Below are 22,868 nucleotides of genomic sequence, written 5' to 3'. Positions count from 1 at the left end.
AGCTTACTGCAAATGCACATTCACTCCCACAATATCATAAAGGAAGAACTATCTATGTAGGCACAATATATAACCTACATATCCAACGTTGACACTTCCTAAAACAGGTTTAAGTTAATTCCTTAAAAAATATAACATGAGAAATATTTTCAAAAATGTTGTTTTAGTAAATAGTTTTGAATTCTAAGACAGTCATTGTAAGAGAACTGAATACTACAAAATAAAACAGTGTTGTCAAAGCCGTGGAAAGGACGCGATGTATTTTATACAAAGCTTTTAAAACCAGAAATATAAACAATTTTTCTTTAAAGTTAGTGGGACCAGAACACAGCATTGCATTATTTTTCCCTGTAATACATCAGAAACTGAGAGACATCCCCTCAATAGGTGCTGGTAAAACCAAACCCACCTGACTGGAGATGTCCATTGCGGCATGCCAGGTTAGTACTGTCATTATAGACCTCCATTTGCGGCTTGGAAATTTGCAAAACTGCCTGCAGCTTCTCTACATAGTAGACAGAGGGGGAGGGAGGAAAAAGGATAAAATAAACAAACAAAAACCAAAAATGAACCAAGAAAATTTATGTATGTTGAACACACAAACGTCAAGTTTGGCTTTGTTATAGTTAAAGATAAAAGGAATATTTCTAACTATTCTACAACGTTTAGCAAACTTGTAAGAAAATTCTGTTAGTGAGAGCATGACTGAAAACAGCTTTAAAACTCACCATTTATGGTTGAGTTAAATACAACAATCTTTCCACAATCTTACTGATTGTGGTTACTTTTCCAAAGCCAAGTTCATGATTGACTCTATTTACTTTACTAAATATTTGTGTTGATAACCCATTTCTCAAAGTCCTCCCCAAGGTGTTACTTTTGACCAACTGCAAGGAGTCATCACCTCCTTGCATATTAAATGTTTCACTTAAGTAGTAACAGCCAGTAAACATTTTACAGAAACCTCAAACTTCAAGCAAAACAACATATATACATTACAATTATATCTCTTAGGATCTCTATTTAGAAATATAACTGCTTAGAAATTATGTCAATAAAACTGTCATGCAAACTGTATTCTTTAGGAATATTAACCAAAAAAACATCTGAATACAACACTTATAAAGTTAAAGATTAAGGAGAAAGAAATTAACTCTGAGAAGAATGAACACCAGCCAAACCATAAGTAAAAGAGGTATAAGGCTGAAAAGAACACAAAAAAATAATTAAGGACTACTTGTTCTCTGCAGCTCAGCTACCACTCCTGCTTTTCCCACTGCAGTTTAAAACCTCTAGACCTTATTTTTGGGGCACTTTACTGCCTCTCCCACCTTTATTTCACAAAAATCCTCTGGTTTTAAAATCAAGACATGGTTTGTAAGGATGCAAGGCATACGTTGCCAAGCTCTTTTTCCCTTCGCCTTTTTTTTTCTGCTCACCCCCAAAAGATAACAGTACCAAGAAGCTGCAGGAAAAGAGATGGCCAAGTAGAAGAGCAATGTCCTCTGGCAACATAAAAGCACATTCTGTAAAAGCAGACAAATTCCACTGAAAACGTGCACACTCAAGATAGTAAATGTCCTGACTGAAGGAAGAATTGCCATTGCAGATCATTGCTTGTAGATCATACAAACAAGAAGCACGAGCACTTCCTTCTTTATGCTTCTTTATCTGTTACAGATCTTTCTCCAATTTTTTCTGCTTCATTCCTTTCTTCTTCCTGCTCCTGATCATTCACTGTTTTGCTTCCCTGAATAATATATTTACACCTCATAATAATGAGGTTTAATAATAATATTCAGATGGAACAAGATAAGGTTTAGGTGAAAACTTAGAAGCCACAGGCAAATGCAAAAAGCTTAAGTTCAAGATTAGCACGTGCACCAAGGTTTAGCTTTGTTTTAAATTGAAAGCATTGAAGAGTCGGGCACAGTAAAACAAAAAATATTAGTCACACAAGAATGGCCTACAAACAACCACAAGCTTTGCAACTTCCAAGAAGTTACCCTAATAACCTTTCCTCCGTAGAGGTGTAAGGAAAGTCCTTTAAGTACAACTGACTGCAAAGACAGTGCACCATTTCAGTGGATGCAGCACTACCAAAGGAGACAGCAGAATGGTCTACTCCCTGCCTGGTGCATGCAATCAGAATGGACAGTTCATACAGAAGCTTATGAAGCACAATTAGTATTAAAAGACTTTCTAAGATACTAGATAATCAGTTATGTTTTGGAGAACATATCTGCATTTTAAAAAAAAAGCTTTCTAGTGGGGGACTGTAACAACATCAACTGGCCTGGGCAAGAATTCAGGAAATGCTATTTGCTTCAAAGCTACAATTTGACACTGAGGTTTTCCTACAATTATCAACAGCTCAGCTAGTTCTACATATTCAGGAACTCCAGAACTCCAACGAAAAAAAAAAAAAGTGTAATCCAAGTGTTGTCCAGTTTCAGTTCATGCACTGTCTTCTCATCACACTACATATTAACATGTAATTTTGGTATTGCATATAAAATCAAAAAAAAAACCCCATATCATTGTTCTTTAGTGACAGTGTAGCTCTAAGGTCCTACAGAATATCAAAGATAAATTAGGCTATTAAATATTATTCCAGGGAATTAACAGGACACCATCACCTTCCATGTAAAAGCTTTCTCCCTCTGCCTCCAGACATTGAAAAAAAAAGTTTACAGAATCTCATTCATTATTTCTCCTTGATGATACAATGCTGACACAAACCTACCAAATAAACAGCACTGCAGCCATTGTCTTAGTTAGACAACACCAGACCTTGAGTTCAAGGTAACTAATTTCTAATAAAAAAAAAAAAAAGTCATCCTATAACACAAGCCTGAAGCAAAAAACACCATTGCCTTCAAGACAGTGGAGGACCCCAAAAGGTGTCCATTGAAGCCCCTATGTATACAAGGGCAGCATTGAGGAGTATCAATATCCTCCAAAGAGGATTCTGATGAAAGATATTTGAATTATGTGCCATGTGCACCCTTCAATCAAAATACTGAAGCTATGCATAGTACACACAAAGGCACTTGTGGTGACAAAAGTCTGTCACCCTTCGGAAAGTCTCTCTGAAACAGAGAACACAAATAGGTAAAACATACAAATAGCATTAGAAGAGAACAGTATTGCACTGGACATTGTGGTTCTCTATCTTTAGGAACAACAAACTGCTGAGTTCTGTGTATCTGACTGCAGAAAACAAATATCCTCCTGTCATTCTAAATATATCAAATATAATGACTAACATGAGTGATAAGTTATCCAGGAGAGATCAGGTCTGTGAAGACCATCAGAGCAAGATTTAGCCACTCATCTGAGTAAGCACAGAAATAACACACCCAAAACCATGTCAAAAATGGGGGCTGCCACCAATGCAAATGGTAGAACTTGGAAGTCCCCTGACAGCTGGCATCACCCAATACTGTCAGTGCACTGGCAAAGCGACCAAGTCACCTTGAGGTGCTCTGAAACACACCGGTAGCAACTTCAGCTTCCAGACTGTGTCATATTACAGCTTCAAACAGAGTAAGATACAGAAATTTAGACTCAAAATGAAAACAGGGCTCAAAATAGAAAACCCATCAACCAAGGTAAGTAGCTCCACCCTCCTGCAACATTAAAAGGCACTAGTGGTGTGATGACACATGGTGATAATACACGTGTGTGATCAGATATCACACTCCTGTCAGTGGGGTCTTGCAACTTAAACTTGTGCTGATGTACAAACACGCTTCAAAAAAAGATGAAGACACTGAGCACTTCCAATGGGCAGTTATAATCCATATGATTTAATTTTCACTTTATATATTACCAATGTAACTTGACTGACTGGATGGTATTTCAGTTAAGCAGACTCTGTCTAGCAGGCGAGATGAAATATTTCATATTATTGTCTACTTTGTTTTATCCTGTCTGCTAATGCAATAAGGGACTTGCCTATTTTGCCTCAAGAAATGGAGAAATTCCACATGGCTAGAGGAAAACACTCTCTCATCTTATGAGTTGAATTCATAGGAAAAATCACTTTATGAACCTTAAGAGCTTCAAGAGCCTCATGTTTAGTTCAACTACAAAAGGTTCTCTATGCCACTTAAAAATTCCAAATATCTGTTACTATAAGTAAAAGGCTAAAAGCTATGTTTAGAACTGCACAGGCAATTAAACTCTAAATGACCTTAAATTTCCAAAGACTCCATGTAAAATTACATAGAAAGTAATAAAAAGAGATGCTGTCAAATACTTGAAAGTTGGTTAGATGGTATAAAAATACTACTCAAATAGATCCGCAATGATCAAACTCGCAGGGAATTAAATCCATTAGAATATCTCTCCAAACCACATCTTTTTCCTTCCTAAAGGGCACATGATTTCACTCACTCTTTTTTATCCAAATTTTGCTCTCAGGTACATTGTTTGAAGCAGATCCTCAGTGCAAACCAAACAAGAACCTAGGCAGAACAAAGTACTAAATTTCTGATAATATAAAAGTAAAAATAAAATAATATTTTACATCAACTTATGGAATAAACACTGTTCTATCTGTCTACCTTTCAATCTGCACTCTCAATGAAGCAAACAAATAGCGTGTGATAACACGTCCGGATCAACGTACTTCAACTTCAGGGGTTTTTGTGATGTTTACCCTTTTTTCTTTTCAGTCAGATCACAGCAAGTGATAACACAAGCAATGATGAAGCAATACCCACAAAATACAGACATTGTTACTTCAAGTTTCAAAGAACTGCAAATTTTTTAAAAGAAATTCTAGTTACTTGCAACTAGGATGTTTGCAACAAGCCATATTTTATCAAAGGCTGTTAGCACGTAATCACTTTCTGTCTATTGTTCCCTAGTTTATATTACCTCTAGAAGTCAGCCTTTAACCCTAAGAAGTAGAAAATATCTTTTTTGCACATACCAAGGTTGCACCAACAAACATCCATATTAGAGCACAGAAGCCACGTGCCTCTTTAACCCCATTTCCCTTCAACTTTTTACAAAAAGTTCTAAGGACACCAGGACCTCAAGGGAAACAAGAGACTCACTTTCTTGTGGTTGTCACAACTTCCCTGTCAATCACCAGTTAGGACTACAGTCACAAAGCATAAGAGGAGAAAAGAACACGAACTTTCCTGTCTGCTCTATATGCTCCTAGGAAAATGACTTAGTAGAGCACCAAACAACAGAGTGCAAGATTAAAGCTGCAGATACGCAAGTTAAACTGACATACATTTGTTAGTTCACCCATAGAAAGCAATTTTAAAAAATCATCTTATCTTCATTTTACTGACTGAACTGAAAGCATTTCCCAAGTTTTCAGTTTAGAGGATGCACTGCACAAAATTTTGGGTTTGTTGCTTGACGGGGGGATCTGTGCCTGTTTATCAGGCACAGTAAGATGCAATTTCCAATCCTGCTTGTTTTACTCTGTCCATTAAGAGCTGATATAGAGTGCCTAATTTTAATAAAGTTAAAACTATACAACACCATGCTTCTGAAAAGCACCTTACCTGCTAGTCTTAAAATAGAACACTACTAGAAAAAAAAATTAAGGGAATTAGCATTTCACAACCTTATGGTCTACACAATGCTAAAGAATTACTATTATATATAAATAGCAAGGCAAAATGTTGTGTTAAGTGACAGTAAAATTAACAGAAGATGAAGTAGTTACACTTACAGGAGGCACACTTGGCACTCACGATCATCAATATTTCAAGTTTTACTACAGTTCCAATGCAAAAATCCTGAATTTCAACAAGAGTTGAACAAGACTTCCTGACTTTATGAGTCAAGCGTACTATGACAAAGCCTTTCCAGTTACTTTTATAACTGAAATTCCATTTTTAAAATGCATCAACAGCACTTACTCTAAACTAAAAACTAAAGAGACCCTACAGAGATAATGACTCCTTCCCTTTAAAAATCAAAGTAATATTTTAGAAGAATGCATTACATGAAGTTGTGCAAATAATTACAAACTTTCCAAAGTCATGAATTGTAACTGGTACCTAAAAGCTGCAAGCGATCCTTGGCCATTGCCAAATTTGTCATCATTTTAGACTGGAGACGTCGAGCCCGTTCACACTGATCACCTTACAAAGAAAAATCAACGTTAAAACACAATTTGGCAAATAAACTTTAAGTGCTAAAATACTGATACCCAGTCTTCCCTCCTCTTCCTCCCACCCCTAATCTATTCCCTCCGCTAAGGAACTTTGTTACAAAACTAATGAAAAAAATTCTAAAGCTTCCTGTTTAATCAAGAATTTAAAGTTAGTTGACTCTATCTGCTTCACAGTACTGCTCATAGAGCTGTGGTAACCCAAACATTGCTTTGCATCTAATATATGTTTTTTGTCACTGCATTTCTCTGATGAGAAGTCAAATAAAAAAAGATTTTTACAAAGCTTGAAAAGTGACCGAGAGGCAAGTACAATTAAAAAGATCTCACTTTGGCAAAATTAACAGATTTAAATTCAGTTGACTGTGTCCCTTTACATTTCAAAACACATAGAATTAGACATTAATGTCACTACTTCCTAAGAAATACTGTCTGTCCAAGTCAGTTTTTTTTTAAACTGTGCAATTTACACAGGTTGTATCAAATGCCACTGGTATTGCCCTGTAAGCAACGTCACCATACACTTCTAAACATAGCTGAGGAATAAAATAGCAGTCTGCAAAAGCACTTACAGGTTTGGGGTTGGGGCAGGTGATTTGAGTTATTATTATAATTACAGTATTATTTTGAGGACAGATTCTTAGCAAGTGCTTCACTACATCTGTTTCTCTATGGTACATACCTGCTTCTGCACTACAGGTTAAAATGGTTCCATATATAGAGATGGCTTTTTTTGTTGCTGGAAATGTTCAGCTACTTTGGCCTAAGCTACTCGGAAACACAATATCAGACCATTCCAAATCGGGGGGGTTGTTTTTAAGTTATACTGAAGGGAATATAAAATTCTGCATAAGTGAGAACATGAACTGTCAACTTTGGCAAATCAAATCAGAACTCAGTGTTTCAGCACTCCCATTATATAAGAAATCAAGTGTTTTACTTTAGGATTTTCATGAACTGCTTATGATTTTGGAGAGTCTGAAAATATTTGGAACAAAATTTGCATGTGTTATAGACATAGAACAGAGAAATGGACCAGCGTTCACCTACGGCTAAAACAAGAATAAGAAACACTCTTATGAATTAATTCATACAGCAGACCATTCCTAGCACCTACCATATTTAGCAATATTGATTTCTCACTTTGAAGAACTCATAAACCAAAATCTGTTCCACAAAACTCAAAACTGGCTTACCTTGACCAATTACTAAGACAGCTATTCCTTTTTCCAGTTCTTCAATTCCTTTCTTATACCATTCAACAGCTTGTTCCTTTTGTCCTGCTTAAAAAGGAAGTGAACCCATTATTTTCTGTAATGAATTAAAGCTTAGGAATGGTTCCATATAATGCTGCATAAAACAAGTAAGAGGAAGGAAGAGATATTTTAACAAAATCCTATGATTTAAAGAAACTCTTAAAGGGACACTGTCAACTTTATATCTACTTAAGTTTCAAGTAAGATTTTCTATTAAAAACAGGTACTACACCAGCCTCAAATCACTTTTGCCTGTTTTAAGAATAATTCTTCATCTGCCTTAAAAAGATAAATCCCCTTAAAAACCAACCAACCAAAACAAGGTAAAAAATCTCACCTATACAAATTCATTCACAACAGAAATGGCGAAATTAACAGGTTTTGTTTCTGGAACAGCAAATAGAGATGTACTTCTTAACCATCCAGTGACAGATTATATCAATACCAAAGTAACACCACAAGCATAGAAGCTCAAGAAGAAAAGCAACAAGTCTAAGACACTACATGAGTGAGATGAGACACTTCTCCTCTGGTTAACTTTTGTATAGAGCGGCTCTTTTGCCATAAGGGTATTTCTTTGTTTATCCTGTTATGAAACTGCTGTACTGCAGGTGTGTGTCAACTTTAACACAAAGTACAATGCAAGCAGAATTAAGAGTACGCCTCTGTACCAGCCACATCCTAAATGGGTATTACAGCAAATATAACCATGAACATGGCTATGCCTAACCTATGCTACGGGACACCATAACAGCAAGTAAGCCACTGAAGACCTATTAATATCTACTCCATATTGCTCCCCTTCCATAAATACTCTGCATTAAAAGATATTTGCCTGCATATGGAAACACACTTTTGCAAGGTAGTTATGTCACACTAAGCATGCCTTTCCACAGAGGAATATAGCACATTCTGTATTACAAGTTAAACCTGATCAGCTGCAAGCGGTAGAAAAAACCAAAAATGCCTACAATGAAACCTTCAGATATCATTACTCTAATTTCAGATATCATTACTCTAATTTCAGATGACATTACGTTTCACAAAACTATTCCTAAGTGCCAGTTACCAGTGATTGTGTTGGTTCCACACTCAAATCTTTTGATGACTTCAGTCTCAAACCTACTTTTTACCAAATTTATTTTGTAAAAATATTTCAATACATTTCTAGAATCCTCTTCAGAGTTTTCTCTTGCTCCTCTCCAGAAGCAAAATCTTATAATAATAACATTTAGCAAGATTCCCTGTGCAGGTAATTTCATGCTTTGCTCTTCTTACCAACACAAAGCACAGCAGCACCTTCCTACAGTCACGAACATTGCACACCCTGGGAATCATTTTATTACTGCCCTTTCTTCACCACCTCATATATCCTGATTGTTAAGGACAAACCTAGAGAAATCAAATCATTGAAGCTGAGTGACTTCGATCCTCTTTTTAGCCCTTTTTTTTTTACTTTAAGCTTCTTCTCCCCATCAACCATAGAAACATTTTTGACTGCAGTGTAAATCTAATGCTGATTATAGCGAATAGAAATCAAATTTGCCATGATCCCAGCCTCCTCTGCTATTGCCTGACTTCCTTTGCTATTCTGAGTATCTGCTGCAAACATGCCAAGGTCATTAAAATTTCACTTCCAGCTTATAAATGGACAAAGTTTTAAAAGCACTATACCACAGCAAGCTGTTTTCAAAATTTGTGCTCCGACTCCACACAGAATGCTTTACTAGCTTTCAGTGATTCTGACATTAAAAATACAATAAATGTCACATTTCTTGGAAGTCGCTGTATTGGGTCTGGCTGGAATGGAGATAATTTTCTACAGACAGTCCAAATGCTGCTGTGTTTTGGATTTGTGACTAACACAGTGTTGATAACAGAGAATTGGTTTGGGTATTGCTTGAACAACATAACCTCAAGGTTTTCCTTTTCCCACACTAGATTCCCAGTGAGTAGGTTGGAGGTGCACAAGAAGCTGGGAGGGGACACTGGCAGGATGACTGACACAAACTGGCCTAAGGAATATTCTGTATCAGACAACATAATCCTCATCAATAAAATCTTGTGTAGGTGAATAACTGGATGGGGGCTGTCTTCCAAGGCAGCCATTGCTCAATAAGTTTTCTCACTTTTTTTTCTAACTTTTGCTCCTCCTATGCTCTTCCCTGTCCCAGTGAGGAGAGGAACAAGCAGCTGTATGGATGCTTAGCTGAGGGCAGGGGTCAACCCAACACATGTACCTTCTCAGTCCCAGAAAAAGATATTAAGCTTGATTGTGAAAATATCAAAACAAGAATAACTGCCACAATAATTCAGAAGCACAAAAAATTACCAGAAGTGCTATCAAAACTACTGAAGTCTGCATAGCTTCCACAACAGCAAAAACACCACATAACTAACAGGACGTTAGACAATTCAGAAATTCCAACCATTTCACACACTATGCCTAACATATGGTTTTCTGGTGGAAGCTTTAAAAAGCTTATTTACACATTAAAAAAAAAAATCAAAGATAGACATATATTCCTGCAAAAACAGATAAGGAAATAGCAAATCTATGCATTAAAGCAAAGTGAGTTCTTTCTCAGTGAAATGTATGGCTGGAAGGGTTAATGACCTTTCCCAAATCTTCGCTCGCGAAGACTGGCCATTATAGTATACTGCAATTGCAGGGCTGTAACAGCTGTGCAACTGCTCCCATTAGCAGCAAAAATGATCCTATTAGATGTATGACCTGTGCAGCTAATTCATATACGATAAATCTAAAGGTATCTACAGAGCAAGTCCGGGATTAAAATTGATATTTAAGGGCTTAACCTCCAAACCACCAACAGTTATCGGTCACAACAGTGGAACAGGTACCTGATAAAATAAGACTTGGCTACTCCTCACAGAGCAATCATCAACAACACTGAAGCTTTAAGTTACCTCACCTTCTTTCATGTTTTGCTCCTATGACCCTCAGTGCTCTCTCACTGTACATCTGTTCTGAACTAATCTTACTGCACATGGTAAGGTTTTTTTTCTCTCCCAGAGCTTGCCACTGCCACTCCCAAATTGTCAACGCAAAGCAAGACACATCCCTCGCTTTTATGGTGCTCTCAGCATGTAGCTTCTATTGAAGGCCTACTCCTCTATTTTTAATGTCCTCCTCTAAGACAGCAGTTTCACTGAAGCTCACCTTAAAAGTGTAGAATAAGGTATTCCAATGTTTCCAGAGAATTTTAAAAAACACCACAGCATGCCCCTAAAGGCCTGCCTTTTGGCTGCTGACAGAACTATGCTGCTGTGTTTAAAGTAAATGGCTAAATCAAAAGCAGTAGCAAATATTTTTGGTTTTTTAATGCTCCAGACAAAAAAAAAACCAACAAAACCCAGAAACACAAAACATAGAAACAAGTACCTCACTCCTGTGTTTTATTTACCCGAACCCTAAACATCTTCCTTAAGATCCTCTGGTCACACTGTGATAGGTTTTTAGGTTTTTCAAGAGTGTGTCAAACAGCTTAAGCAAAACATAAAAAAAAAAAACAACCTGTCAAAATACAAGTAAGTATTTCTTTCTTTAAAAGTCAAGACAACTCCAAATGGGCATTTTGGGGGTCAAGTTTCCTGAAGACTTGCTTCAGCACTTGCATCATTTGTCAGGCAGTGTATTAAAGGATGCACCCTTATTATTGTCCTTGGTGCTTTTGTTGTCCGGCAGGCTTGCTGAAACCCAAGGCTTGTTAGTCACCTACCCTGTCTTTCGCCCCAGTTTTTAACCGCTTCACCCAGACCTCCGCAGCAAAAACTTTATTGGGGCGAAATACAAGGGCCTGCATTGCGTGGGGAACGAGCCCGAGCCGCAGCTTTTTGATCCAACCTGCACCTGCCGGGGCCAAAGCATCGGCCACCGCATGCGGGCACGGGCGGGCATCGGGCACGGCACACTCCCCGCTCCCTCCCGCACTGTTCCCCCCGCAGGCCGCATCCATCACACGAGCGGGTTTTGTTTGTCCTCAGGGGAAAGCGGTTCCCCAGCACAGGACGCGAAGGCCCTGCCTGCCCACCCCCCGCACCCTGGAGAAGCCGCCGGCGCTCCCCTCCCTCCCTACCTGTCTCGTCCTCGTCGATGCGCAGCGCCATGGAGATGCACTCGAAGGCCCGCTTGTGACACGCCCGCACCGTCTCGGGCGCCCCGCCGGGCTCGGGCGCGTCGCCGGCCCCGGCCCTGCTGCCCTTGGCGGCCATGAGGGCGCCGCGGGAGAGGCGCTCGCAGAGCCAGGCGAAGAGCAGCCCGAGCTGGAAGGCGACGAAGCGGAGCAGGGCGAAGGCGGCGAACAGCGGGTACGAGAAGTAGTACAGGTTCCGCTTGTGCGGGGACGCCGCTGCCGTCGCCGCCCCCGCCGGCGGCACGGGGGGCGCCGGCCCGGGCGGCGAGGAGGGAAAGGCGCCGGCGGCCGGAGGCGCGGAGCTGGAGCCGGCTGAGCCCTTCTTCTTCCCTCGGCCGCCTGGAGAATTCATTCACCGCCGTCGCCATAACCCGCTGCCAGGGACTGACAACAACCGGCCATGGCGGTGGCGATGGCGGCGGCAACGCCCCTTTCGGCCGCCCCAGGGGGAGGGATGGAGGGAAAGAGGGAGGGAGAGAGGGATGCGGGCGGCCCCGGCCGGGAGTGGGGCGGGGCTTTCCAGCGCTGTGCCTGGAGAGAATCAAGGCTGCTCCAGCCGTGGCCGAGGCCGTTAGATGTCGGCACATGGAAACACACTGAGTGGACGGAGGATGAATAATTTAATAGGATTAATTATTCTGACTGGAGTCGTGAGCCGCCCCGCAGGCACAATGCAGCGCGGATCTCTGGCGTCGCTCCCGCCGGGAGTCATTGCTAGAGGCACACGAGGAGGGCCCGGGGAATTCCCTCGCACGGAGGGACGTGTGGCAGCCAGTCACTGGCGGTGTCCGTGCTTCCGCCGCCTGGAATTGCCCCCGGGAGAGCGTCCTCCCGTGCTTTGTCTGCTCCGCATCTCTGTAATGGAAATGACAGGCTGTCTGCTCACATAGAGGGAGCTAATGTAATTCAGTATACATTATAGATACATCGTCCTGGGAAGAAAAAAAAAAAATCTGAACTCTATTACCACCCTCGTTACAAAAAGTGATCACCCAGTTGTCCTTGTTTGTCAATTATTTGCCCAGCTATAATATTTATTTATTTGTGTCTCCACTAATGAGACAGATCCTCCAGCTCTCTACTCTTTCGGTTATTTCAAACCTTAAAAATGCTTTGGTACCTTTGGTCTAGGAAACAAGGGGAGGCACCCACACAACAGCATTCCCACGTTCTGTGCCTACTGCTATATTCAACAGTGTAGCAAGGCCCTTCCTCTGTGCTTCGGTCTTCCTCCCCTTTTGGTTGCCTTGCCCATTGGTTGATCTTTTTTCCTGTTGTTTTGCTTTGTCACGCACTCTGTTCTACAAATAAAATACTGAGCTCCTGATGTTAATTATGACAGATCATCTCTCTCCTACACCTCTGAACTGCACACAGTAGCCCAGAGAGTCCCCAAACAGTAGACACATAATTCAGTGCACAAGCAAGTTTCCCCTGTTTATAGCAAGAAATTGCAGTTGGTGCTGTGTGTTAATTAAAAGGACATGCCAAATTGAAATCACTGCTGTCTGCCATGTTTTATTTATTATGATTATTTATGTTTCCAAAATTACTATAAAACTACTGTTTTTTTCTTGTTTGCTTATGCCTTGTATAGTTACTTCTAGTTCCCTTGGTAATGTGTATTGATTTTCTTAAATGACTGTGTGATCTGTTTTAATGACAGAACTGATTATTTTATTACTGTATAAAACACAGAATTTTATTAAAATATAAAATAACTATTCATGACCTAGAACCATTACTAGACAGAGATAGTGAACCTGTCTCTGTCTAATTTGAAAATGTAGTAATGTACATCAAGTATTTTTCTCCTGTACTTGGTAAGAAGGATGACGTACTACTATTATGAAAATATTACTGAAGTATTTTCCAGTCCACTCATGACTGAACAAAGTTCAGCATCTTTTTTTTTTTCAGTATGCTTAACTATCCTTTAAAAAAAAAATCTCATTTGCCGATATAAAGGCTTAACAAATTTTGGAATATCAAAGAAATTCCAGAAGCTTCAAGCTGAGTTAATACTAAGTAGCATTCAAAAATGGGATGTGAAATAAGCCCCATGACAACAGATTACTGAACTACTGTCTTTATTATCTCATTACTATCTAAAGTATCATCCCACTCCTGATCAAAATCAAAAAGCTAGTGAAGAAACAAGTTTATTAACAAGGACAGATTGCATGACAATAGAAGACCATGTACCTCAGTCAATCCTGACTGGTCAATCTATTCAGTTATTTTTACTTTTAAAAAAATTTAGAATGACACCTTTGTAAATCATGTGAATGTATCATGGCAATAAAGGAGTGCACCTGTTAGGGGAATAACATCATGTTAAACCAAAAACACAGCTTCAGAAGCAGACACCAGTCAGGAATTGTGAGAAAACCTAGAGAATCAGTTCACTATTGTGGCTATTAAATATTTGAGCAATCTGCAAGTTGAATCTCCCTACCCTCCTACATTAAACTGGCTCTAGCAGTCTTTGGTCTGGTCTGTGAGATATTCTAATTAATAATCTGGCATAAGATTAATGCTAGTTTGAAAAAAAACCAACAAAACCCAACAAACAAATCTTAAACCGCATCAGTCCATTGGACGGCTTTCTGCTGGCTTAGTGAAATGTTCTGGCTCAGCAAGGGGTGATGGACATCAGCAAGGGGTGGATGAAGAAGTGAAACCTCATTTCCTGGAGTGGACAACTGTTGGATCAGCTCATCCACCTGATTTGACTTTGCTCTGAAGATTGTACCTCCTGTATTACATGAGTCCTCAATCTGGTATCTCAGCTAAAGGTTTTAGAATTAGAGCAGGCAAACACTACAGTCACAGGAATTAGAAAGATGCAACTAACCTGACACCACAACTTACCATTGCACAAAAGGTCAAGGTAGGAAACCTTTTCTCACTCCCAACACGATATCGCCACAAAACCTGAATATAATAGAGAATACATAAATGTGGAAACTGGGCTAAGGGTACAAGGATTTTTCAAGTATTCTAAATGCAATTCTCAAAAATGTCATTGCTAGAACCGCATGAAAAATTAGGAGAGAGCCTCAAAACGGACCAAAAAGCTTATACCTCTTCACATTAAGAATTTGTTTGTATTCCTGTTTTAAGTTTTAGAAAAAAAACTCAATTGTTTTGCCTTCTGTGTTTTCACCTCACCTCCTCATCAGCTAAGTTTGCCAGCACTAGGTACTAAAATTGACGCAAAGACAGTATGCAGTTCTGCTATAATTCCAAATATTTCAGTTGAGTATCAAATCTGTGACTGACCACACACAAATTTTTAAGCCTGCTTATCACACTGGTAACATTGTCAGTTCTGCAAATATGGTTGTTTCAAGTTCACTGATGTACACATACTTAATCATTACCATTACTAGATTATTATATCAGAGCACAATCTAGTGAAAACATGGCATTTACCATTATTTCTCCACGTTGTTCATCTTTTAAGAGCATCAGGTAAGTCACTCATATACATTGTCATTACTGCAGCAAGGGCAGAAAAAAAACAGACCTATTTTTATAAAACAACAACAAAAATGGTTTTCTCAAAAGAAAAAGACTACAGGAATATAACTACTTCATCAAGTCAAAAATAAAAGATTCTTAAGGTCTTTTTAATCCTCTAGCACAAACCATGTTGCCAGACAAAGAGATCACAGTATCACAGAATTGTTAGGGTTTGAAGGGGCTTCTGGAGATCATCTAGTCCAATGTCCCTGCCAAGACAAGGTCACCTAGAGCCGGTGATACAAGAACGCATCCAGGTGGGTTTGTAATGTCTCCAGAGAGAGAGACTCCACGACCTTCCTGGGCAGCCTGTTTCAGAGTTCTGTCACCCTCAGTGTAAAGAAGTTGTTCCTCAGATTTAATTCCTAATAAAAACAAAGAAATCAGGCACAAATGTTCTAGCATCGGTACAATTTGTTAACAGCGCAACAACTACAGAAGCAACAGATTCCTTCATTTTCCGACAGTTTCCAGTCGGGACAGGATGCTTAAAGCCGATACCTGGACAAAGCTGAGCAGCCGCGTTTTTGTTTACAGAGAGAAAATTAACGGCCAACAGTCATCGCTGTGAAAACCGCATTCTACACAGCTCTGGAAGGTTATGCCCCTAACAAATCCCCACTTTCAGTTCCACATTAACTTTAGCACAGTTATTTTTCGTGACCACCTCAGGGAGCTCCTCAGACACCAAACCGCGCTGACGATGAGCACAATTGTGTAGCACAAAGCCCCCAGGCACCAGCGTTTCTCAAAGGTTTGGTCAGAGCCACAAACACCCCACAAGACACCCAGGAATGACCGCCCTTCCCGAGCTCCCGCACCACTTTCCCCGCCCCGCGCACGCGCAGTGCGCCGGGGGGCGGTGGCGGCGCGGCCGCCTCACTGACGTCAGAACAACTCGCGACGGCGGCCGCGGTTGCTGCGGAGCCGCTCCTGCTGTCCCGCCGATCCCGGAGTCCCGGAGTCCCGCCGACTGCCGGTGAGAGCCCGAACCGACTGCCGGTGAGAGCCGAGTGGCGAGGCCACCTTTCCCCCGCGGGGCGCCTGAGGCACGGCCGGGGGCGGCGGCCGTACGTGGCCTGAGGTGCGGCGGAGCCCCAGCCCGGCCCTGCCCACGGGGGGTCTCGCGGCGCTGTGGCGGGCAGGGGGGGACGGACGGACGGACGGACGGACGGACGGAGGATAAGGGGTGTCTCCGGCTTCCCTCGGGGATGAATGCTGTGTTTCCTAGTCCCGGTACCGCTCTGTTCGGGGGACGTGCCCCGAACCTTAAGGCACTTCTCGGCTCTGCGTGTGGGAAAAACGCGTTCAAGTTTGGCGCGGGGGGAGCGCAGAGGAACTCTCTCTGCACTCTCGTAATTGTGCCTTAGTAACCATTAGTAACCAACTGATGCAGTATCGCTTAACTCACACTGGGCTCCATCTCACCTGCTAACCGGTGTTTTTATTGCTTTCCAAGATTTTCTGCACGTCCAGCAAATTCCAGTTTTCAAATCATGGAGGGAGAACAGATTATGGAGGGACAGCCACAGGTATTGCAATATTTTATGTGTATAATGCTACATGCATAAAAGGAGCATTTTCTCTTTGCTGACCATCTGTTATTTTACAGGTTCCAGAAAATCCGCATTCCGAATACGGTCTCACTGAAAATGTAGAGGTAACAAAGCTGTTGTTGTTGTAAAGAACAGTGGAAGTCACATTCCTGATCAAGGGAAAAAACATTGAGTCTTGAGTCTGACTTCAGCAATTGTAATGTTCCCAAGAAAGTTAGCTGGAAATCAAGCCAATGGATACCTGTCCCTTGCATAAATGGCTGTATATATTTTCTGTTATATTGCTTCCATTGCACTAAATGGTTCTGAAGTAAATAATGCACCTTTTAATGAGATGGTGGGTTTTTTTAAGTATCTTATGATCATTATCTATTCTGTCGCTATCTATGATATATATACATTTGTATAATCTATTATGCCGCAAAAAAAGCCATCTGGACTTTTATTACAGGGAGGGGAATAGAAGGAGTTTATGGTATTTCTATGGAAATATCAAAGGGACAAATTCTTTTCATATTCTTGTCAATAGAAAAATTGCATCAGAATAATCCAAGCTGTCTTTAATTACTTATGCTGAGAAGGAGCAGATACAGTTCATTCTCTTGCTGTTGGTAACAGTGTGGATTAGAGTAATAGAATCACAGGGTATTCTGAGGTGGAAGAAACCCACAAGAGTCATCAAAGTCTAGCTCCTGATCCCGCACAGGACAGCCCCAAGAATCACATCATATGCCGGAGGGCATTGTCAAAACACTTCTTGGACTTTGTCAGGTTTGAGGCTGTGACCACTTCTCTGGGGAGCCTGATTCATTGCTCAGCCTGATTCATTGCTGGGTGAAAAGTCCTTTCCTAAAATCCAATCTAACCCTTCCCTATCACAGCTTCGTGCCATTCACGAGAGAGGACATTGGTGTCTGCCCCTCTGCTTTGCCATGTGAGGAAGTTGTAGACTGCAATGAGGTCTCCCCTCAGTCTCTTCCAGACTGAACAGACCAAGTGACCTCCTCATATGCTCTTCCTCTTCCAAGCTGCTCCTCATATGTCTTCCCCTCTAGACTCTTCACCATCTTAGTAGCCCTCCTTTGGATGCTCTCTAATAGCTTTATATTTTTCTTATATTGTGGTGCCCAAAACTGCACACAATATTACAGGTGAGGCTGCACCAGCACAGAGTAGAGCAGGACAGTCCCATCCTACCTCTATGGCATTATTCCTTCAAAAGCCTTCAGTCTCCCTCCATTATAAGGTCCTGCTCTGTGCTAAGCTTTTGCAGAAACTATTCTTAAACATCTTTCATGACTTGTCTCCCCTGATATGTTGGTCCTGTATCGGTAGATTCATGTACTTTGCGTCAAATACATTTGGTTTCCTGGCAGTGGTAGGGTATCATTTTTTAACTACAGTTAATGGTGTAAGATGATTTTTGACTAAAAAGCACATGGAAGCACTTTCTTTAATGTGTCCATCAGTACTTGAATAGAGCATGGTCTCAAAGTATTCAACTTTAGCAGAGTCCCCTTTGTCAGACTTCACCTGAATTTCTTGTGCTTTTAGCATTTTGTATAAGAAGCACATGCATACAGGAACCATGTAATTGAAACTGCTCTTGTTAGTAGTCATTTGTGTCTTAGTGGTGTAGAATTCAAATCTGTGAATGCAAAAGCAGAAACAATAATTATACAGATTGGATGTCTTCTGTTTTAGAAAACTGTCGACTTCCTAACATTCTTTCCCCAAGACATAAGAATTTAACAGAAGGCTCCTCTGGATTAGGTTTCTGTGCAAGGAAAAATACGCACTTAAATTTTCTTAGAAGATGTAAAGAAGTTATTGCCAGTGAATTGCATAGAGATGGGTATTTTGTACTTCCAAAGTAGATGTGGCTGCTGTTATCAATGTGGATTCACTTTTTCTTTTGTACTTCAGAGGATAGTAGAAAACGAGAAACTAAATGCAGAGAAAACATCAAAGCAGAAGGTTGATCTTCAGTCGTTACCCACACGTGCCTACTTGGATCAGACAGTTGTACCTATCTTGCTACAGGGACTTGCTGTTCTTGCAAAAGAGAGGTAAGATGCTTCAGTGTTCCTTCTGTTCTTGGCAAAATGTAGGTCTCAAACTTGGGTGGTACGTCACCTTTCAGGCACATGGTTCTGGTAGTTGCACACGTTGTTCTGGTAGTTGTAAGAACGTCGTTACAACAGGTTTATGAACCTATAAATTACTGTGATTGGCTGTGCAGGATGTGTTCCCCAGTGAGGTGCTTATCATGCTTATTGGGTGCATATGGCATGATAAGAGTTATTCATTTAATTCATGATCCCCCAATGAGGTGTGCTACTGCAAAAGTTTTGGAGGGAAAAATGGGGTTATTTTTGTTACTAATTTTATCACGTAATTCACCTTATAAAAGTAAGGCAAGAAGTTGCTCTAGTTCTGAAGATTTTTGTAGTGTGAAATTATAAAGAGTTCTTGCTGTTTGAAAGAAAGCAAGACAAATCAGGCCTGACATGCGTCTTTGTTGGAGATTAAAATGCTTTCCAAGAAGTCAGGCTGACCCTGCACTGTCAACACAGCAAGAAGCAAACTGATAGTTTATCCTGAGTGAAGATTATGCTGTCGAGGTGCCCCAAATCTCTTACCAGTCAATGCAGAAGGGTATCCTTCAATAACAGCAAACAGCTGTTCATCTTAGCCAAAATAATTTTGAGCCTTTTAGTGTATCCTTGCTAGTGGCAAGTAGAACTGCATGTGACCATCACTCAATTTCACTGAAATAACAAAATCAAAAGCTGGTATGGATGACCATAAAGGCATCATGGCACCTACAGTCAGAACAACCATCAGCAGTGTCTTAACTTCAAAAGGAGTTGTGAATTTGAACTACAGGGTACAGACAGCTAATTAGGCAAAAATCAGGCACCTAGGAAGGTCCACCCTGTGTGTACAGCTGAGCAGTGTGCAGATCTTCAGCTGACATCTGTGGGAGTTCTGCTGCACACTCAGTATAAAACACCTGTGAGGTGCATACCCCACACTTACACTCTGGATACTTGTGTTACAGGCTAGCTTTTTCCTTTATTCTTTTTTTTTTTATTTATTTAAATCTTCATTATGGAAGAAGCTTTTTTTATGGGGACTCATCACGTGAGTGAAACTGGACCATTGATAGAAGAGGTTGGGGAATGTGTAGGTATAAAATCCAACAGTATCAAAGTGGCAGGTCAAATTGGCTGTTCAGTGGAGCATAATAACCCCTCGGGAGGGAGAAAACTGAGCTATCAGCTCTGCTGTATAATCTTCTGATTAAAATTAAAGTGGAAAGTAACTAATGGATGCCAAGTTCTTTTTCTAAGGAATATAAAAATATTCAGGGAACAGCCCATTCCGTCTGTTGGCTACGCCTGGAATTCAGTAGAAATTATGCAGGATAGTGAGCCAGTAATTGGGAGGAGTCAACACAATTTTTCGTCGGGTGTTGTAAGTGTCTTAGAGTTTATTGAAGGAGTCACCAAGCACATGTAAAGAGGAATGCAGATGATACAGTCTGTTTAAATTTCCAAAAAGTTTCTCACACAGCCATTCACTAAAAGCTTTTAAAGAGAGTTAGTTGCTGTGGGATTAAAGGAAAAGTCTTTATAAGGATGTAGAACTCAGTGGACAAAACAGAGGGTAGAAGTAAATAGTGAATTTTCGTGGTGAAATAAGATCAACACTAGAATAATGGAAAGTATAATTTATAACAGTTTGAAGAAGAGGCTGATAAAATTTGTTAATGAGACTGAGTTTTACAGACCAGGTATAGGTGTTTTGGTTTCTGTTGTTTGTTTGTTTTTTTTAAGTTGATGAATTGCAAGTAATTGCACAGGAATTTCATAAAACCCTCAAGACTGCGATGAAAAATTGAAACTATGGCAAAAAGCAAAAGATTGAATCCAAATAACAGAAAATTTTAGACCTAGGGGGGTAGTGACAAATGCTAGTGACAAAATGTTAGATTCTGAGTTGACAATTACCCGTATGAAAACATATCTTTAAGCTCTTACATATATATGTCAATGCATTGCTCTAGTAAAAAATAAATTCTGAATAGTAGTACTTAAAAATTGAAGGGGTAAAAACCAAGCATTATGTCATTATTTGAATTTATAATGTTCTTGTATTTATAATATTATGTGTAATTCCAACTCTCCTGTATTCTGGTAGAAAGTGAAAAAATAAGAAGAGTGACAAGGTGGTCAGAAGGAATACTGTCTGTCTACAGAGTGACTTGAATAGATGATATCTAGAAAAGAGACTTCTCTGGGAGAATATATTAGGAATCTGTTAAATCACAACAGTGTAGAGATGATGAGTTGGGATGGACTATTATCTCTTCTGATACAATAATGAAATAAGTGAAACAGGTAGCAAATTTATAATGAACAAAAGGAGCTGATCCTTCACAGGTCACATAATTAAGCTACATAATTTTTTTTGCCTTAGGTTGAGGACATTAAGGTTTTATTTGTGCTCAAGAGGCAACTGGTCAAAGCTGTAGAGGAATCCACCCGGACTGTTAAGGGTGGTAGCTCAGAAACTGGTACATGCTTGGGAGCCAAAAGGGTGGTCCAGAAAAATATCTCTGTGCATGTCTTCCATTTTTTATGCTTCTTTATAGGTGTATTTGCTCACTGCCAGACCTTTTGTCTGACCCAATGTGGAAAAATTAAGTTTGTCATTTATTCTGTGGACAAAATCCAGATTAGCAGGATTCATGCACTGTAGCTGGAGGAGCTTTTTTTTTAAAAAAAATTATAAACTAAGGCCAGTGATCAGAAGTGTTTATTATTGACTACTTGCAAGTTACAGCACTTCTCAAGCTTAAAGTTTTGTTGTGTTCATTTCAGTTGCCAGAAACCATGAAAACAACTTTAATCCACAAAGCTACACAATAACCGCTTGAAGAAAATGAAGCAAAAAAGCACTGACAGATTCAGTTTTACTTTATATAGCATGAGTCAAAGAAATAGGCAAATGCATGTCACATCTAATCGTGTACATACCGTATTTATACTTACAGACTATACCCTAGTTTTAGATATATAACCACAGCAATTTAGTAATATTGAACCAACAGAGACTAAGACCCCTTTTTAAAAACTTTCTCATTAGACATAAACTGGAAATTCAGAGTCACTCTAGGTAGTCAGTCATCCCTAAATCAATGCTTGCAAGTGTTTGGGAGGAGTTATGTTTCTTTTAAGGGATGGTGATCAGTTCTTCAGCTACCTAATTTCATATTAAAAAAATAATTGCTTTTGATTTACTTTTTTTTCTTTACAGACCGCCAAATCCCATTGAATTTCTAGCAGCATATCTTTTAAAAAACAAGTCACAATTTGAAGACCGAAATTAGCTCCATAAAAATGAGGACAGTTTGGCTGCTAGACTGAAATGCTCATTCGCCGCTGTTTTGTTTTCTGCTGTAAAAATCCTTTGGCCACATTGTTGTCTTTCTTAACTGCACAGTTTGCTTTACCTTTTGAGTTATTTAATAAAGAACACTTTACATTTAATTTGTTCTCTTGTTTTAAAACTAGGTATTAAGAGACTTTCAAAATAAAGTACTGAAACTGCACTGCTGGATGAAAGTCTGAATAATTCCATGGGGCTACGTCACCTGAGGGCATGGAAAAATGGGGAACAATTTGTGATGAGAATCACATGGGTGAAAATGTATATAACTTAATTGGATTTTTATGTAGCATCCCGCCACACGCAACATGCCTAAACAGAAAGCAAACAAATGAAGAACAATTAGAATTTCTTTTGAGGAAGTATTGATTAAGTAGGGAGGAGAGGACTTACTTCAGAACACCAGGAAATGGGTTTAGTTAAAACAAACAATTAGATCCAGCAGCTGAATAGATCACCTACAGACAGTGGCCAGCATTTCACATATTTGCATTAGTGAGATGTGCTGCTCAGCATTTGTCATTGATCTCCTGTGACTGGTGTGCTGGATTTAGCTGAAACACAGAATAAAGTTTGAAGTAACTTATAAAGGTTCTGTAACTCAGTTCTCTGTGCTGCTACTCCCAGCTGGAGTGATTTTTCTCTGTCAAAGATGGAATCATCAAGTTGGGATGGACCCATAAGGATCATCAAGTCTAACTCCCTCCTGCTCACAGGACCATCTAAATCATATGATTAAGAGCATCATCCAGATGCTCCTTGTATTCTC

At 40.0% G+C, this 22,868-nt stretch overlaps 2 protein-coding genes across 8 annotated transcripts in view; one reads left to right on the top strand and one right to left on the bottom strand.

Annotated features, from left to right (window-relative positions):
• SPAST (spastin) overlaps positions 1 to 11,989 on the bottom strand; it is a 39,602-nt gene extending 27,613 nt beyond the window's left edge. Inside the window, exons 1-4 of one of the 5 annotated variants that reach the window (XM_027729762.2) lie at positions 11,502 to 11,989; positions 7,345 to 7,431; positions 6,036 to 6,119; positions 410 to 505 (exon numbers count right to left, since the gene is read on the bottom strand). In XM_027729762.2, coding sequence (XP_027585563.1) covers positions 410 to 505; positions 6,036 to 6,119; positions 7,345 to 7,431; positions 11,502 to 11,910 — 676 coding nt within the window. In that variant the 5' untranslated portion in view covers positions 11,911 to 11,989. The remainder of the gene's footprint in view (positions 1 to 409; positions 506 to 6,035; positions 6,120 to 7,344; positions 7,432 to 11,501) is intronic. The other 4 variants (XM_027729763.2, XM_027729764.2, XM_027729765.2 and 1 more) reach the window with 4 other exon arrangements.
• Positions 11,990 to 15,967: 3,978 nt separating this feature from the next.
• DPY30 (dpy-30 histone methyltransferase complex regulatory subunit) lies at positions 15,968 to 22,262 on the top strand. 3 transcript variants are annotated; one of them, XM_027729768.2, is made up of 5 exons: positions 15,968 to 16,065; positions 16,546 to 16,618; positions 16,699 to 16,746; positions 18,569 to 18,711; positions 21,968 to 22,262. In XM_027729768.2, exons 2-5 carry the CDS (start codon positions 16,583 to 16,585, stop codon positions 22,038 to 22,040), a joined length of 300 nt encoding a protein of 99 aa, XP_027585569.1. In that variant the 5' UTR covers positions 15,968 to 16,065; positions 16,546 to 16,582; the 3' UTR covers positions 22,041 to 22,262. The 3 variants fall into 3 exon arrangements, with proteins under 3 accessions (XP_027585569.1, XP_027585570.1, XP_039240182.1); XM_027729769.2 differs by having other exon boundaries at positions 15,981 to 16,088; XM_039384248.1 differs by lacking the exon at positions 15,968 to 16,065 and adding an exon at positions 16,150 to 16,170.
• Positions 22,263 to 22,868: the final 606 nt, after the last annotated feature.

This window comes from Pipra filicauda, unplaced genomic scaffold (genome assembly GCF_003945595.2).
Source record: "Pipra filicauda isolate LSUMZ 115617 unplaced genomic scaffold, ASM394559v2 scaffold342_size772408_pilon, whole genome shotgun sequence".
Classification (NCBI taxonomy): Eukaryota; Metazoa; Chordata; class Aves; order Passeriformes; family Pipridae; genus Pipra; species Pipra filicauda.
Note: the sequence above shows the minus strand (reverse complement) of the source record. Positions and strands in the feature narration are given on the sequence as shown.